This window comes from Hyalella azteca, unplaced genomic scaffold, assembly GCF_000764305.2.
Source record: "Hyalella azteca isolate HAZT.00-mixed unplaced genomic scaffold, Hazt_2.0.2 contig10814, whole genome shotgun sequence".
Classification (NCBI taxonomy): Eukaryota; Metazoa; Arthropoda; class Malacostraca; order Amphipoda; family Hyalellidae; genus Hyalella; species Hyalella azteca.
The window spans coordinates 2,958-20,861 of record NW_025940835.1 but is presented as its reverse complement, the minus strand read 5'-3'; the positions used below and the strand labels follow the sequence as shown (position 1 = coordinate 20,861).

Here is a 17,904-nt window from a genome sequence, read left to right as displayed (position 1 = left end):
CCATCTATTAGGTATGAAACTTTAATATCATCAGAACTTTTGATTAATCGTTCAGTCCCTACAACAGGCTCTTTCACAGATACTCAAGCATACTTCAAAGAAAAAATTCCAATCAACTCTGGTTTCAAGTATAAAACAAAGGGAAAAAGTAAAAATTATGATTTGATAGATGTCACTATAAAGCCTTCGGAAGGTACAATAAAAAATTCTAGACATTTTGAAGATGATTCCTTGAGAAATTCCAATGCAAGGGAGGAAATTCGTCACGCTAAGCATAAGATGGGAAATCGCGATTCAGTTTTCAGTGAAGAAAAAAATAATGTCCCTGTTGGAAATGATGAACAGCGAATACGGAACATTTCTTCCTCGCTCGGCCGAAATAAGACGTTGAAAAATTTGACCACGAATCTCGATGGCATTTATTATGAGAACAACGATGAATCTGTTCACATTCCCTTGAAGACTTCTGAAGAAGAATATTCTGAACAATCTACAAATGATAATGTGAGCTTTGCGTTATCTAGAGGTCTCCATCAAAATATAATGAGGAAAGTTTCCACATCAGAGAGCAACAAAATTTATAATTTTGTTGCACAAGACCGACTGCGTCCAAAACAAGATGAAAAAAGCATTTTCAAAGTAGAAAAGTCTTCCCTAAGCCCAATTGGAAAAGCTAGTCCCAAGAAAATGCACCTTGTTCAACCTACGCCAGAATTAACCTACAAATCGGATGTTTTCGAAAATGATTTTGCTCACAACTCAAAACTAATTTCCCACTCATATTTGTATCAAAATCAATCTTTACTTATCGCTAATTCTCTTTCTCCATCTGCCGTTACCAATTCGAAAATAGGCGATACAATTTCTGCAAGTACAGCAAATACTTACGAAAATTGGCCGCAAAATTATTTCGTGGAGATTGACGGCGATACGATGTTGGGTGGCCTCATGATGGTCCATGAGCGACAGGAGGACATGATATGTGGACCAGTGATGCCCCAGGGCGGCATACAAGCTCTGGAGGCGATGCTCTTCACTCTGGACTACATTAATGATCCCCGGAACGGTGTCTTGGACCGAGGCATGAAAGTGGGGGCCCGCATCTTCGATGACTGTGATAAAGACACCTATGGCTTAGAACAAGCTGTCGACTTCATTAAAGGTAAGCTAAATCATTTCACTTTTGTTGAAAATTATTTATTGTTAACGTAATAATAAGATTCTTCTCTGATATTCAGGAGAACTGCGTAATTGGCGCCCATATATTGCAGAAATTTAATCAGGTTGGAGCCTCATGTGTGAAATTCTCCTCCTGTTACACTTGTATGTAAAGTACGTTATTTTTTATTTAATTTCTCATATTATTTTGTTTATAATTTAATGCCAGCATTATATATCACTAGAAATATATTGATATAACAAGAAATAGAACATGCCCAACATCTTAGATTTGACTTAGTATTAGATTTCAATGACTATGAATGGGCTTGAAGTCCCCAGCTCTCTGCCACGCAATATCAAGGCTGGGCTTGGTGCCCTCAGCTCCTTGCCACGCAATATCAAGACTGGGCTTGGTGCCTACAGAGGAGCAATATCAAGCCTGGACTTGGTGCCTACAGAGAAGCAATATCAAGGCTGGGCTTGGTGCCTACAGAGAAGCAATATCAAGGCTGGGCTTGGTGCCTACAGAGAAGCAATATCAAGGCTGGGCTTGGTGCCTACAGAGAAGCAAAATCAAGGATATGTCGTGGCAATCTTCTTCAATTTGGGGGTCGGATGCAAATGAGCGCTTCGGAAAGATTACCTCTCATCCAAGTCTAATGGAGCTGCCAAAAATATGCAGGTCCACGTACTATCGACTGAGTACTGCTGTCTTGCTTGATAATGCAAAGCATATCATTAAACCAAATTTTGTTGGATTTGTCATTTGCGCAAATCTGGTTCCGTGATGCTTTTATTTATATTGTTAAATTTTTGTGCTGCAAGGAAATTTCTATTTACATTGAACTCAATCGATTCGAAGTAACTCAGCCCTAACTAATGCCTTAATTATCGCGGAGTATTCGGGACTTGGGTTGTCTGAGTATGTGAATCGGGAATTTATTTTCATAGTTCTCTTGACACAAGCAGATATCGAAGGTCTGTTTGTTTCAGTGAAATTTCACTGAAGTTCTTTATATTATAAAAAATGTAGCGCCTTAATGAATGAATAAACTTGAGACTCGAATAATTTTCGTTTCCACTGAAATTCCTAAGTGCAATCGTAAGTTACGTAATAGGACACTGCACGAGCGTCAAAACAATATCCTTATATCGCATGAAATATCAGGCATCGGATATTAGTGGCGGCATCCGCTGGCCCAGGCCAATATCGGCCAAGCCTCGCCACAATAGGCCTCCGCGGCCTCCTTTTGAGGCGCTCTGTTTATGCCGACGTCGGCGCCCTGCTAAAGCTTATCAACATTTTAGAATGCTGTCCGATAGTCCCACCATATCAAAATACAGACATTTTTTGCATAGGCTATAGAGTAATCTCTGTTTCATTCAAAAACACGAGTGTAGCGCGCGTTCCTTATGTGGCACAATAATCATCAGTCCAACGTTACCCATAATGCCCCGTGCCAGTACATGCAGAAAACAGGCGTCCGATATGACCACGTAATGATTAACCCTCTTATCCATACCATGCTCCGCTTAACCCTCTTATCCATGCTATTCTCCGCTTAACCCTCTTATCCATACCATGCTCCGCTTAACCCTCTTATCCATACCATGCTCCGCTTAACCCTCTTATCCATACCATGCTCCGCGGGACAACGATTAGCGGAATCGACCACTAGTGGTCGATGCGATGCACTTAAGTACAACAACAATGTGAGTACAGCAATGTGAGTACAACAACAATGTGAGTACAATAACAATACTAATCGATTTGGCGCTGGATATTGAAAAGATCGATGGACTATCTCAATTATTGAGAATCTTTTCTCTGCTGTACCTAAAGTGACATTACAGCTCCAATTAAAAGGGGTAAAATTTCACGTCCATAAAATTTTCACGGCATCCTTTTTATTCTCTAAATTAATACTAGACTCTTTGCCTTTAATAAAATCATCCTAAATTTACAATGGATTATTCATATGTTTCATGGTTGATTCTGTAATTTTTTCGTTAATTTATTAGCACAATGAGGAAACTGTTCTGACATGGCGTTACAATGGCGCGTCACAACCTCTTTTCACTTCCTTTCCGCAATTTTTAGCGTATTTTCTCATTTATTGCTAAAAGGGGCTATTGTGCTCGTCATATCCGTCTGTTCGTGACGTCCGTCCATCAGTCCGTGACGGACGGACGGACGCGAGAAAGTGCGCTCTCTGTCGCTCACTGCTGTGAGTACTGATCTAATTTTTTTCTTTGCACGCGGCTATAAATACCAATGTTCAAGTAGCATTAGTGTGAATTTTTTTATTGAACTAGTTTACATTTTCTATTTGAAACTTGAAATTCTTAAAAAGGTTTTACTTAAATTAAATTAGTATCCCTAATTAGCCTCGAAAATTAAAGTAATTGATGCGCCTCCTAGACATGTTTAACGGAATAATGCTAGCCGCTCGAATCTCAGTTCATATCCGCTTGCCGACATGGAGTAAACTGGATACGCGATGTGAACTTCACCCTGTCTGCGCTTGAACTGAGAAATATGTTCACCGTTATCTTAAGGCCACATTCTGACACACTTCAGCACACGAACGATATAATGAAAACTAGCGACTCTGTATCATTCACGTGCAATTCAGCTTCTCGCAACGGCTATACTTACTTATTCATGTTTTCAGGACTAACTTCAAGACTCCAATTGATCGGAGCAAGAAAAGTTTCAGAATGCATTAATGTCGAGTACTCTGAAGCGGGAGTTTTGTATGCATTCGCTAACTTTTGTTTTCAGGCCTAATTTAACTGCTATTTTTGGTTAGTTTTTTGGGGCGCTATGTAGGAATACATTAAGAAAGCGGCTATCGGCTCGAGGGCTCTTCTGGGGAAACGCCCGGCACTGAGAGCAGCACTCCTGGGAATAATTGCGTCCGCGCCGAAAAATTTTCGACAAGTTTTATTCGGAAGACAAGAAATTTATTTGATATGTCATTAGTTCAAGTGCTTCGTTAAGTGCGTCGAAATAACATGATGTATAGCAGCAACTTTCTAGTCTTTTTAGCCATGAGCAAACGATAATCGTGTTTACGAGATGAATTATTTCGAGGTCCAACCGCGACAAAGTTGCGCTTCGTTGTCGGACCCGTAACCTTATTATAAATGTTTGTAAATATTGGAAGGAATTATACATAGAACTCCTTGAGTACATTTTTGATGTCTGGGATTTGTATTGCTTAATCATCTAGGTGATCGTTTGGACTGTTTCGCGACGTCACAAATTAATCAATTATGTACATATAAATAGATAAAATAAATATCCCCTATTTCCATTACCAACTCACTGTTATCCATTGCCGAGACGCGGACGGCGGATTTTCCTCAACGGCCTCACAAGACAAGAGACGAAAGTTGCGCATCTGGACACCTCCGACAGAAAAACTTTCGTGTTCTGAATTGAAGCTCACTGAACCACTGAATTATTCCCAGTATATTATGGTTTTAGGAAGATAAATTTTATCTTATTGAACAAGAGATAAATGCTTCAGTCTATACAAAAAAAAATCATTTTTCGTAGATAACTATCATTGCGATAAATGGAAAGAAACTTAAGCAACTAATTTGTATTGACTTTTGACTGAAATGTCGGCTCCTGAAAAAATCCATCGACTGCGTATTTTAACATAGGCTTTAATTTAAACTAAATAAAAATTTTAAAGATAGATTTCAATCGCTGCTTATATATCAATCAGTGCAACTAAATCCCTTGAAGTGAACTTGTCCACGCCTCCGGGACCTATAAGATGAATAAAAAAAGAAAAAAATACTGCACTACTGTGGCGTAGCCACGTTAACAACGTAACTCGGAACATAAAATAAACAAAGTGAGCACTAACATATCGATAAATAATATGCGTTTAAAAATTACTTTTTAAAGACCACACTTCTAAAGAGGCCGATGCCTCCGATGTTACACATGTACAATGAATTTCTTATTATATTTTTATATGTAAAAAAATTCTAAATTGGTAAAATTATTTTTTAATTCTGTCAATTGATTCGTGCCTTGTCTCTAACTTTACGCAAGTGTGCATATTTTCAGATCGATTGGACAGGTAGAAGTGTGTTAAATATCGATTATAAGATTTGTGGCAGACAGACAAACAACAAGTATAGGGAAGTTAAAGAGAAGTGTGGTAAAAACATTGCAAAAACATAGCAAGCACAAGAATAGCTTGCGCAAAAATTATGCACGGAAACCGAGACAGCCATAACACTCATCCACATATCTTTATTATTTTCAACGTCCATAATTACATAAAATGATATTAATATCAAACAATCACATGCATAAAGTGTATTGTAGTTTCCTAAATAAATAAACAATTTCTTTGAGCGAGCTGCTCGCTCTTTTGATGTCCACATCCAGGCCCATATGTTCAGAAGTCGCAACTGTGTTGTTCGATTTTTTGAACAAATGTTAAAGTTCACTGGACTTTTATGTGCAAAATAATTTGCTAAATGGAGGGTATTAAACTTTTGGAATCCCCTAAACAAGAAATACAATTTTTCGGCAGAATTGTGGGCTTAGTGCCATCAAATCGCTAATCGGCTCTACGATGACGTAAGATGAAAAAGGAATGGTATAACACGAGATCGAATTTCCTTTTATCTCATGTGCATTAGATCAGGTCTTCTGAGTAGCCGGCAACTTCCGTCTAGAAATTTCAGTAATATCCTTGCAGAAGATTTAAAATAATTACGACAGACGACTAAAATTATAAACATGCATAAATAGGTAATAATAATTCTCATAATCAAGGACTTCACGTAAATTTACAAGTTTTATCACGTCAAATGTTTCCTCAATTGAGGGAAGTCTTCAAGGGCCCAAGGCGTTTATCTTGTCCACACTTTTAAATATCCCTTGCTTTATATTTTTTCGCATATTTATTTTAATTTTTTTAAACACTTCACGTGTTTATGGAAAGTCCCCAACAACGTTCAATATTCGTGCTACTTGATTTAACTATTATTTGCACCTATCAAAATTATGTCAAGGCGATTGATTAAACTGACTTTGGCTGCCACGTGCTTTAAACTTTAGATGGTCTTACAAAATTTACAGCTTTTAATAGGTCAATGAAAGCAGGCTTACAGGGTCACATTCCACAGCTTATTATCATACTTTGGAAAAGTTCCAACAAAGATCAAAACAAGAGAGGACATCGTAAGGCCACATTGAAAACACGAAGACGTTTACCTAATTTTATATTATTCGAAAATTCTAATAGTGCGTGAGTAACGTCAAAAAAACTTGATAGTGGATTATGATAGACATAAAAATAGTTTTCACTTCGGAATGAAGAAAATTCGAGTAGATTTGAAAAAAATAAAAAAATATAGTGTCTTCTTATAGTCGTGTTCGAAAAGAATTCGGGATCATCGTTGATTATTTTTATTTTCATTCCGAGGCCCGAATTCGATGAATAATTTTCCTAGTGAATGAAATCATTCATTACAATTATATTGGTGATAAATTTGTAAATTTGGTGCTAATTATACATAATAGTTTTTTTCTGAGGTACCTATGTCATTTCATGCTCATTCTTTCAGCATTGGTCAAAGGCGTTTCAGTTTAACAATGAACAATTAATTATTTAAGAAGTGCAGTACTAGTTCAGTGCATGCGAATATCTGCAAAAAATTCAATCTAAATGAACATTTGAATAAAAACCGTTGCTCGAAATCACAACTCGACCTCTAATTAATGGCACAGGAATGCATTGACACAACATATTATTTGTTCGAAAAATAATGTTAAGTTAAAGTTGTTGTTTAACAACTCTCTCTCTCAGTTGTTAACGCCACCGTACGGACTGTTCTTGTAAACACATTGCTAAATGTTAAAACGGAATTTCTCTGCTTTGGGTTAATATCCTAATATGGTCGAACTTCTTCAGTTCTTAACTACTTATATATTAGCGTGCAAAGCCAATAAACGTAAAGCTAAGTACTCCGCAAAGTTTGAAAAACGTCGTCCTATGTACAAGTGTGTCCACATTAGTATGAGAGGATCGACTGAGGACAAAACTGGCGTAATGTCAAGTTCTTTTCTTTAATATTTTGTTAAGAGGCACTAGGATGAAATTGCTGAGAATAACATCGCGGAAGATAACCTGGACGATTGAAACGTTTGCTGTATAATGCAATTGCTTTATATTGCGACTGCTTTATGATTTGCCTCAGGCCATATGCGTGTTTAGCATACAAAGTTACCGTGGATTTCAGATGTAAATTTTGATGGATAAAAGTAGAATTAATTCGAGTATTCAAATTTTTATTTTTTATTATTAGAAAAATTAATTTTTAATTGAAAATTTATGATTCGATGCTTCAGTTTGTATTCATTTCTCTGATTTAAAATTCACTAAAGTCGAAAAATGTAGAAAGCTGGGAATGTTTCTACAAGGGGTCAGTCATTTACTCTAATCGGGCAGATCGAATTCACGCACATAATTTTCTTCCGAAGCTTAACTAACGACATGATATATGCTCTGGGCGTCGTTTCTCGTTACTAAGTTAGGTTTGAATTCATTAATAAATTCCGTTACCTTCGAACAAGGTTTTAAGAGGAAGGAACTAGAAGAGGAAGAACTAGAAATCCTAAAATTTCTTGAAACTAATATCATTAACATGCAACCTTTAATTTTATGAACTGTCACCCAACATGAGATGCATTAATGTGCATTCAGGCGCTGATGTTTTCTAAGTGTCGTGATAAGATTTGTCGTAAGAAAAGTTTCGTGGCTAATTAAAATTAACCACATTTCCATTTGAAATGATGGCACTTTTTCATTCTTACTGGAAAATTATGCATACTTTCCAGTCATATAAACACAACAAGTGACGATTTTCGTCTCATTCACTTAAACGCACTCGACTCATCATCGCCATATGAATAAGAGTTGAACGACGCGTTGAGTGCAGCCAAAAAATTACCAACTTTTTCCTTTCGGCTTGAAAATTTCAATTTCGCTTGTGATTGCGAGTCATCTAATATTCGAGACAATCACAGCCTGAAACAGAACTCAATTTTACCCTAGCAATATCAACACAAAGAGACGTGGCGCGGCCACAATAGAAGTGAACACTTACGATGATCACACAGACCCTAGAGTGGCATAACAGCGCTCAGTAATTGGTGACTCACATCACGCCTTGTGTGGACGATCAACTTGAGAATTAATTAAACTCTAATTCCATTATTGCCACTTTGAAGTCTGGCTAATCCTGTCTGGCTAATGAAACCTGTCAAGCTCACAAACGGGATTCCGGCTCACTTGGGAATCCCGCTCCACATGTTCATGTGGTGGATGGGTCAAGTAAAAATGACTTAGTCGTCGTTTCAAATATTGGAGTGCAACGGATCTCCGCGCCACTTGTCGTTGCTGTTCAATGTTCAGTTCTTTAATATAAAACAAATTTCCTTACATGGCCGTAACGTGAATGTAGGAAAGTTCAAGAAGAAAGAAAGTTCAAGATATTTGTTTCGTTTAATAATGAACCATTATTAAGAGTTTATACGGGTTTATATCATCATGCCACGTACTTTATTGCTTAAAATTGATGGTATAAAAAATTTCACCCGATTAAGTACGATTAATGAGTATAAAGTCAGATCAGATGTCTCAATTCTTATCAGAAGTTTATTTCCTATTTATATTTTCTGGCCGTTCAATGAAGTGCTCTGCGTTCTGAAGATGACTCTGATCCGAAAACGAGAACTTCTACTTCGCAGCAGCCTAAAATTCAGAGTGCTGAGGGTCTAAGTCTGAACCTGACACCGATCTGAACAAGAGACTCTTGCAATGTAGCTAGCCAGGCTAAGCGAATATAACTCAGAAAACTCGTATACGAGGCAGCGGCCAAGTTGACGTCAAAGAGCAAGGCTAGCAAACTTCACCGAGACATTATTCATGGTACGAAACAGTGTTCAGAGTTACTAAGTTCCCATCATTGACGCAGTCTTTGTCGAACATATCGAACATAGATCATATGACTGAAGGCACGTTCGTTTAACGTATTTCGTTCATCAAATCTTATAACCAATTGTAAGTCAGTACAGGACTTGGTTCGTTTGAAATTTATGATGAATCCTACTGATAATTGTCGTTGCTGTTCAATGTTCAGTTCATTAATATAAAACAAATTTCCTTACATGGCCGTAACGTGAAAGTAGGAAAGTTCACGAATATTCAACATTTGTTTTATTCAATAATGAACCATTGTTAAGAGTTTTCCGGGCCTATATCATCATACCAGCTATTTTATGGCTTAAAATTGATGCCATAAAAAAAATTTCACCCAATTTCACCCGAAGTAAGATTAATGAATATAAAGCCAGATCAAATGTCTCAATTCTAGTCAGAAATTTAGTCCCTTTTTATATTTTCTGGCGATTCAATGTAGTGCTCTGCGTTCTGAACATGACTGTTCTGAACACGAGAACTTCTGTTCTCGCCTCAAGTTCAGAGTGCTGAGGGTCTAAGTCTGAACCTGACACCGATCTGAACAAGAGACTCCTGAAATGTAGCTAGCCAGGCTAAGCGAATATTACTCAGAAAACTAGTATACGAGGCAGCGGCCAAGTAGACGTCAAAGAGAGGCAAGCAAACTTTACCGAGACATTATTCATGGTACGAAACAGTGTTCAGAGTTACTAAGTTCCCATCATTGACGCAGTCTTTGTCGAACATATCGAACATAAATCATATGACTGGAGGCACGATCGTTTAATGTATTTGGCTCATCAAATATTATAACCAATTGTAAGTCAGTACAGGACTTGGTTCGTTTGAAATTTATGATGAATCCTACTGATAACCTAGGAGCTTTTCTCTTCCCTACATTTAGTTAAAAAAAGGCAATACTTTCGACATTTTATTTTATTTTTTAATTTGGTGTTTAAGCAAAGTATTCACGACAAACAAACGTTATTATTTGTGCGAGTACATATGTAAATGTTATTATTTTTTACACAAATAAAATTGATTTTCACTTTATTTGCATCTGATTTGATGTGAAGCACAAAATCATGAAAAATTGATTGGCGCCACAAGCAGCTGACTACAACAGGTGCATGGAAAGACCGCATGTTCAAACAACTATAAAATTTCATATTACTGAAATCATGGAAAGCACATTTGAACGTTGACCATATATTTATACATTTATACATATTAAAACATTTTTCTCATTAAACCCCGTTGATTACAGCGGTGCAGCCCCAGCATGAATGTTTATCTATTGGTAACGAGGGGGCACGAAGAGGGCACCAGGCTTCACAGGATTATTTTAGACTCGTTCGCTTCATGAGCGATGAATCGTCTAGAGAGAGTCGTGATAAGTGGACGCTAGTTACAGTATCTGTTCGTATATTAATGTGAGTGAGATGAGAGTTATCTTATTTGTTCCATACTTTTTTTTAGAAGCTGTGCCTTAATTCATGTACAGCTGAAGATTAATAAGGGAAAAGTATGGAAATCCGCAGGAGAAAATTAATTGCAGAGACCTGCATTAAACTTTTTGTAAATTGGAATTCGGAGCACACTTTTTAATAATTCATGAAATTTTTCGTCCAAATTTAAAGCAAAGAAATTTTGGTTTGCAATTGTGACACACTGTGCCTGATTTTTATGTTTCTTGTACAAGCTTGATAATTGCGCTGAAGCTGAACAACGAGCCTGCAAGTAATTAGAATGAGTTGTTTGGCTGAGCGGTCCATTGTAACAGAACGATAAAAGCTGGTGTCACAGTACGCATTGTGAGGAGCATGACGAACGATGCTCGTGTATGTAGTAGCTCTTGAGCCGCTCGTTCTGTACGATGTCCTGTATGCCTTAATTCATTGGTAATTAATGATGGAAAGTCCTGGTGAAAGGTAACAAGCGGTAAGGTTCATAGAGATAGAGCTCGCCTAGAATATCTCAGCGTGGAATGTATAAAAAAAGTTTCGATATGAGTATGAAGAATAAAAAAAAGTACCATTAGAAAAAATGTACTGGAGTTTAAGAAATGCGTGCATTGTCCGAATTTTTTCCAGCGGCCATGATTTAAATTTCTTCGATATTTTTCAGGGTAATTTATGTCAAATAACTAGTTATTTGAGATAATATTGCTTGTTTTGAGATAGTTTATTTATATATATTTTAGTGTTTGTCATTCTGGACTAGTAAACGCTCGTGCATTGAACAAAAATGATTAAACTTTGTTCACCAAAATTTTGTTCGTCTTTCCGCAAGACAAGAGTAGAGGGACAATTATTCTTCCCTATTTCGGCCCATACTATTGATCGGCGTTAAATTCATTGCAGTCTTGATGTCCTCGAAAGAACTCAAGTTCGTTGATGACTGAGGGCATCACGTTGAGTGTAGCGTCACCGAGATAGCCTAGCCTCTCAAGTACTGACTTTACTATTGTATGTTTTCTTTCAGTTTCTGAGTCTGCAAATAGATTCTGAGTCGTAGGAATCGAAAGCCACCTCTGGCAAGGTTTTTGACTTTAAACTAGTTGCCAGTGTTAACTCCTACATATGATTTATATACTTTTCCCGTGCATGTAGCGTATTAAATTTTTTTACCCCAAATAAAGTTATATTCATTATCTACTTTTGCAATTGGTTCGGTTCAATGGCTATTGGGACTGAACATGAAATTTTCAGACAACCAAATTTTTAGAAGACGATCAAACAGTAGTCGCATGTTCACTACCATCGCCCAACGCCCTGACATCTATATACTGCTGTGCTTAGCCCCTCTAGTGCATCTCACTTGAATACCTTTTGGAAGGCCTGAAATGTTACAGCAGCCTGCCGTGGAGTTCAGTGGCGGGGTGAACGGCGTCGTATTCATCAAAGCGGAAGGCGGACAATATAGCTTCCATGTACAGCAATGCAGCGCAGTCTGTACCCGTCCTTGTCCTTTCATTAATTTTGATGAGAAATGGAGGGATGGTAATTGGACGTGGGAGTCAAGTGTACCGTTCTATGGCAGAAACATTTTGGTGTTTGAACTTGACGCAATACTATTTGATACATAGACGTTGGTTGCAGGTGACAAACCTACCGTTGCATATTCAATATATTTTATTTTATTTTCAGTTGTAGGGATCGTCCATTCAATGATTTAAATTCGACTATTTCCATAAAATTGTTAAAATTGTGTATGCCGCAATGTTGAATCCAGATTATGTCCTCAGTGGCAAAGAAAATAACATAAACTGTCCCAGAAGCGTTAGTTGGTGCAGGAAATTAATGATGAGCTTATGAAGAAAGGAAAAGAGAGCAAATATATTCCTTCCAGCCCACCGAATTGATGGCATAATTTGAATGTTCAAACGATTGAAACTTTTGGCTGCTTCCTCTGGCCGGATGTCATCTGTCTGTCAACTCTGACCGGTTGCCTTTTAGCTGCTCACTCCGGCAGATTAGAACGATTCAAATGATTACTTTCATGTCACCTGTCTGTCAACTCTGGCCGGTTGTCATTTGTCTGTCAACTGTGGCCGGTTGGTACCTGTCTGTCAACTGTGGCCGGTTGTACCTGTCTGTCAACACTGGCCGGTTGTCACCTGTCTGTCAACTCTGACCGGTTGTCATCTGTCTGTCAACTGTGGCCGGTTGGTACCTATTTGTCAACTCTGGCCGGTTGTCATCTGTCTGTCAACTCTGGCCGGTTGTCATCTGTCTGTCAACTCTGCCTGGTTGTCATCTGTCTGTCAACTCTGGCCGGTTGTCATCTGTCTGTCAACTCTGGCCGGTTATCATCTGTCTGTCAACTCTGGCTGGTTGTCATCTATCTTTCAACTCTGGCCGGTTTTCATCTGTCTGTCAACTCTGGCCAGTTTTTCCATTAAATTTCTGTAAAAGAAATTCTCTCGCTAATTTGACCTGCACCATTTACTCACGCTGTGGCGCGTGGTTGGAAGTCATTGCTTCCGCGTGAATTTTGGAGAGAAATTCTGGTCCGCCGCCGGGTGTTGGGACTGAATGTGTCGGAAGTAAATTATTGGAGGGGGCACTGAATTACGACCTTGTATCGCTGGGGCTCAGCCTTCTCTTCAGCGTTGGTGCGTACGACGGCCTGTCATACGCAGGCAACAACCGTGGCTAAAAACCTGAAAAATTCTGTTTTTGTGAACAAGTTTAGTCTCATAGTGCAGGTCGAAGAGGCCCATGGAAATAACTTACAATTATGTCAATGGGTTCTAGTGTATGAAACGCTTAAATTGGGGCTCTTTTTATTGTCGCGTGTTTGACTAAATAAATACTGAAATATGCCTAAAAATATCGAAGAAATCTTTATTACATTTAAGGCAGTTTCAAGTCCAAGGCATAATAACTTGTTATATTCATTTACATTTCTGGCTGGAATTTTAGATACTGTTTCGTTATCAAACCTTCCCAGCGTTGCGAGAATATTAAGCCGGAATATTTATTTACCAAAGATATTTCCTTGAATTGTGACTTGTTTTCATCAAAGAACTATGAATAACTCGAGGATTGGGCGGTTCACTTTCGTATAGCGTATCAAATTATTGTATTTAATTATATCCAATCAAATTTTTTTTAAATATGAACTTAAAGTTCCTGCCTTGATTACAACAAACATATTTGAAGCAAACTCAATTGAAAATGTAGTGTTTTTAGCGAGACGTATTCTTGTTTTAATTGGATTGCATTTGGTGCGATGCATTTTTCTTTTAATTGCATTGCATTTGGCGCTGAATGCACTTGAGAATTGACACAAAAAAATACAAAGTACGAAGTGTATCGAATTCGCGGCTTAATTTAAATCACTTGCTCAGCGCGTTGGCAGTCATTTGTTCTTATTACGCGTCATTGAGAAAATTAAAAAAAAAGCCATATGAGATTTTATTTCTTCTGCGTCTCGCAGTTTGGCTCGAAATGTAAACTATAAGTTTGAAAAATATGTCCTCACAAGGTGTCAGTCTGAATGTGCAGCAGTTATCAATTAGCCTGCAGTTGAATTCGTACCATTCTTTAGAACACCTGAAACAGCTGAGGAAGGAGCGTTTAGAAAGGTTTGCATAGTCATGGATGGTTTGCATAAACTCTATTTTTCAGTTTGCATAGTAATGGAGTAGACATTATAGCCAAAAAAGTAGATCAGACGGGATAATTTTTGTATTTTTCTGTGCATAACGCAAAAACATTTTAGGTTTTTTTATGTGCATAACGCACCATTTTTATAACGCATTTTTCTGTGCATAACCCATTGCAGCCTCGTGGCCACAAACTAAGGCCACGAGCAGACCCAACATTTCCTCCAGCACTCCCAACCCTCTTTTCTATTTCCAGGTTCCATCAGCAACATCCACGACCAGGAATACAAATGCAGCGACGGTTCCTCCAGCAAAGTGAAGGTCATCGATGGGGTCGTGGGTGCTGCCTCTTCGGTTACCTCCATTCAAGTCGCCAATCTCCTGCGCCTCTTTAAAATCCCACAAGTGAGGAGAATAATATATAATATTGAACAGATTTCCTTTAATTCGATATCTCTGAACTTCAATTCGTCGTATCTGAACTGACACCAACGTATTTTTTCATGTTTAGAAACCAATTCATGTCCTTTCAATGTTCATGGAAGGGGGATTTTACTCATTTCGATGTACTATCAGTTTGTGATGAAATTGTTGAATTGAAATTTGATTGTATCTTTAATGGTGAAGCCTATCTGATACGGAGCAACGGAATTGCAATGAGCTGTCTATGATGAAGTAGTTAAGTTAGAAATAACTGCTAGAATAGTCTAAGCAAGCATAATGGTCTATGTTGTTAGCGAAACTCGAGGGGTCTCGTATAGACTTTTGATTGAAAAAGAACGCAACATCCTGCAACAAAATAATACAACCATAAAAACAGGAAAAACGGCAACATCAAAGGAATATATTCATATGAAAATGTCTTGCACATTAGGAAACTAATTTTTGCAGTTCTAGGTCTAAGGAGATAAGGAGAACAGTAGTTCTAGGGCTTATAGACGCACAAGAGCCGAGCCAGTTCTACCAATTGTCATTAGTTCTAGTGCGAAGTAAGGTACCTAAATTATAGTACGGAATATTATATACATGTTAGCAATGCAACAGAAATTTTGTGACATTCTACCCGTTTGAAAAATGTAAACTAAAGGTAGCCTGTTGATTACAGACGCAAAAATTATCAATAACGTCGTGATATTCTCGTTATTATTTCAGTCAATAATTTTTTCAAGCGAAGTATAAAATCTTTATTACAAATACGTCAGTAGATAATAAATTCGTTTCATAAACTTAATTAATTGTTTAGTTGTTCATTTCGTTTGTTTGACACAAGTTTACGAAGCATTGTGGAGTCTTTAAAATGGTCGCGGACTCGCAAAGTTAGAGCAGCGTGGTGGTCGGAAATTGTGCGGTTGAGCGTGCATGTATAACGTAGGAATTCAAAAATATTCAAACACCTACAATTTATCTATCTATCAACCTTACATATTCTTGCGAGTTAATTTTATTTAATAGGATTTTTTTCCTTGCACTCTGAACAGAAATTAATTGACGATTCATTTCATCAGAATAATGAATTGACGCTGTTACGTTTAGTAGTAGATAGCCATTACACCCTAGCTGGGCTATTCGGTCCGGTAGTTGGGGCTTAAACTGGTAATATTGAAAAAAAAACACTAATGATTTGGGCTAATTACGGACGGCAAGCTTAGACCGTGTCTGATTGGTGGCATTACGGAGAGATACTAGGCTGATTTAATACACAAAGCAGTCCAATTGAATATTGATTGGTGTTCAAAATTGGTGCTCTATGGTTGAGCTTCTCGGCAGATTGTACAAATTAAGAGAAGGCAAACTCCATAAATTTTCTATTTCCTGAAGTGTAAGCTGCAAATTTTTTTAAACGGTAAAATGCTGGCTGGTATGGAATTAAGTAATTGCCGTAAGTGTCAATTCAGCCGCCAAATTTATGTGTAACCTGTCATAAAATTTTTAGGGGACACCAGGTTTATGATTTAATTCTGGCAAAACTACATGACATTATCAACACGAGTTCTTTATATAATCCAATAATATACTCTTGCATCACCCGCTAGAGTTAATGCCAAAATTTTCCACTTCGTAAAAGGTCAATTTCTCCTGGCGCCAGAACGAGTCGCAAACCACTTGTTGAACCGACCTCGCTCTCAGCGATGCCTATTTTGCGCCGCATTCTTTCGACGAGGCAAAAATTTTCGTTTCGAGCCAAGTTCACTTCATTCTCCTGAATGTTTCTTCAGCGATGATCATAATCCAATGTAAGGACTTTGCGCTTGAAATGGGCAAGGGTCCTCATTTGCCCGTAAATTCGTGCCGTCTGCCGGCAACGTTCGCTACTCTGGACTCGGTCGGGCTGGCTCATGATGGCGGTCGGGCTTCAAACTTCGAGGATTTTGAGATAAAATTGAAACATAAATTCAGTCAGAGACTTGCTCAATGCTTTGCGTCTTCCAGTTCATTTGGAAATTAAATGAGTTAGGGGTTTATTTAAACACAGGAACCTTGGAAATTTGTTTATATCTATCGTTTAATACGAGGTTGAATAGTGATAAAAAATCGTGTACAATCGGGGAAATTCTAGCGTGAAATTCAACTGCGCAATATTTCTGCTGTTATGCAAATGCTAAATGCTCAGGAACCCCTGAAATTCCGCGAGTTTGAGGACATGAATTTCACGTTTCGCGGTTTGTTTGGAACAGTTTGCGTTAGTTTGCCTGCCAGCAACTTAGTTGAGTAAGCCATCACGCAAAGCAAATCAATATTGATGACGGGTAGTGAGGAGGAATAACTGAACTTCGAAACGAAGATCTAAAATAATGGGAATAAAGCCTGTACAATATCTGCCTGGATGGAAAGCCAGGCAAAATTGATGAATTGAGCTCAATGCATCAATTTTACATCGAGTGATGAAGAGAACTCTTCCAGAAACAAAAATAAGATAAAGATAAATAATTTTCGCACATCTAGAAGAAGCTGAAATCTTAATGTTTGATTCACGCACTCATGATTTATTTAACAGACTGCGCGTTTTTTTCCGAGTGCAAGAACGTATCAAAAATTTTACTAACCAAGTTAACCCATTATTCGGCGGGCTCAAAATTCTGACAAAGTTGCAAGTTCATTAAGAATGCTCGGCATGCATCTCAGATGTTTTACAACTGGTGCCAAGTTACTGCACCTTGTTTTATTACAGCTCTACGCTGCCTCTAAACTAAATCATGGTCGAGTGTTACCAGCCTGCATGTGTCATGTCTTTATTCGTGTTGGGTTTGTTTGCTTCATAGAATACTCTATTTAATGAGATTTTAACATCTGCAAATTTGATGCATACCATTTTGAAATTAACGAATATTTTCCCAGTGATTTTTTGGTTACCTAGAGCAGTAGGTATTCCATTATTTGTTCTCACAAAAAAGACCACTGAGAATAATGTCATCAATTCTCTGCTCTTACCATCCGCTGTTATATTTTTATATTTGAAGTAAATAGTAAAACTAGGGAAATGAGCAACTATGATTATTAATTATGAGAAATAAATATGTACAAATTAAATTAAAGTTAATTTTGAATACATTTGAATGCTGTCTTGCGCTACTCCCGAGCTGATCACGCAATTAAGGTCAGTTAATAGGGCGGTCTCTTACTCTCGTGACA

General features: G+C 37.8%; 1 protein-coding gene across 1 annotated transcript; it reads left to right on the top strand.

Annotated features, from left to right (window-relative positions):
* Positions 1-279: 279 nt before the first annotated feature.
* Positions 280-14,679, top strand: LOC125178553 (metabotropic glutamate receptor-like; the record flags this gene model as incomplete). Its single annotated transcript, XM_047882591.1, has 3 exons — positions 280-504; positions 919-1,162; positions 14,531-14,679. Coding segments are annotated over exons 1-3 (618 nt in total), but the record flags the coding sequence as incomplete, so codon positions are not given.
* Between the last annotated feature and the right edge of the window lie 3,225 nt (positions 14,680-17,904).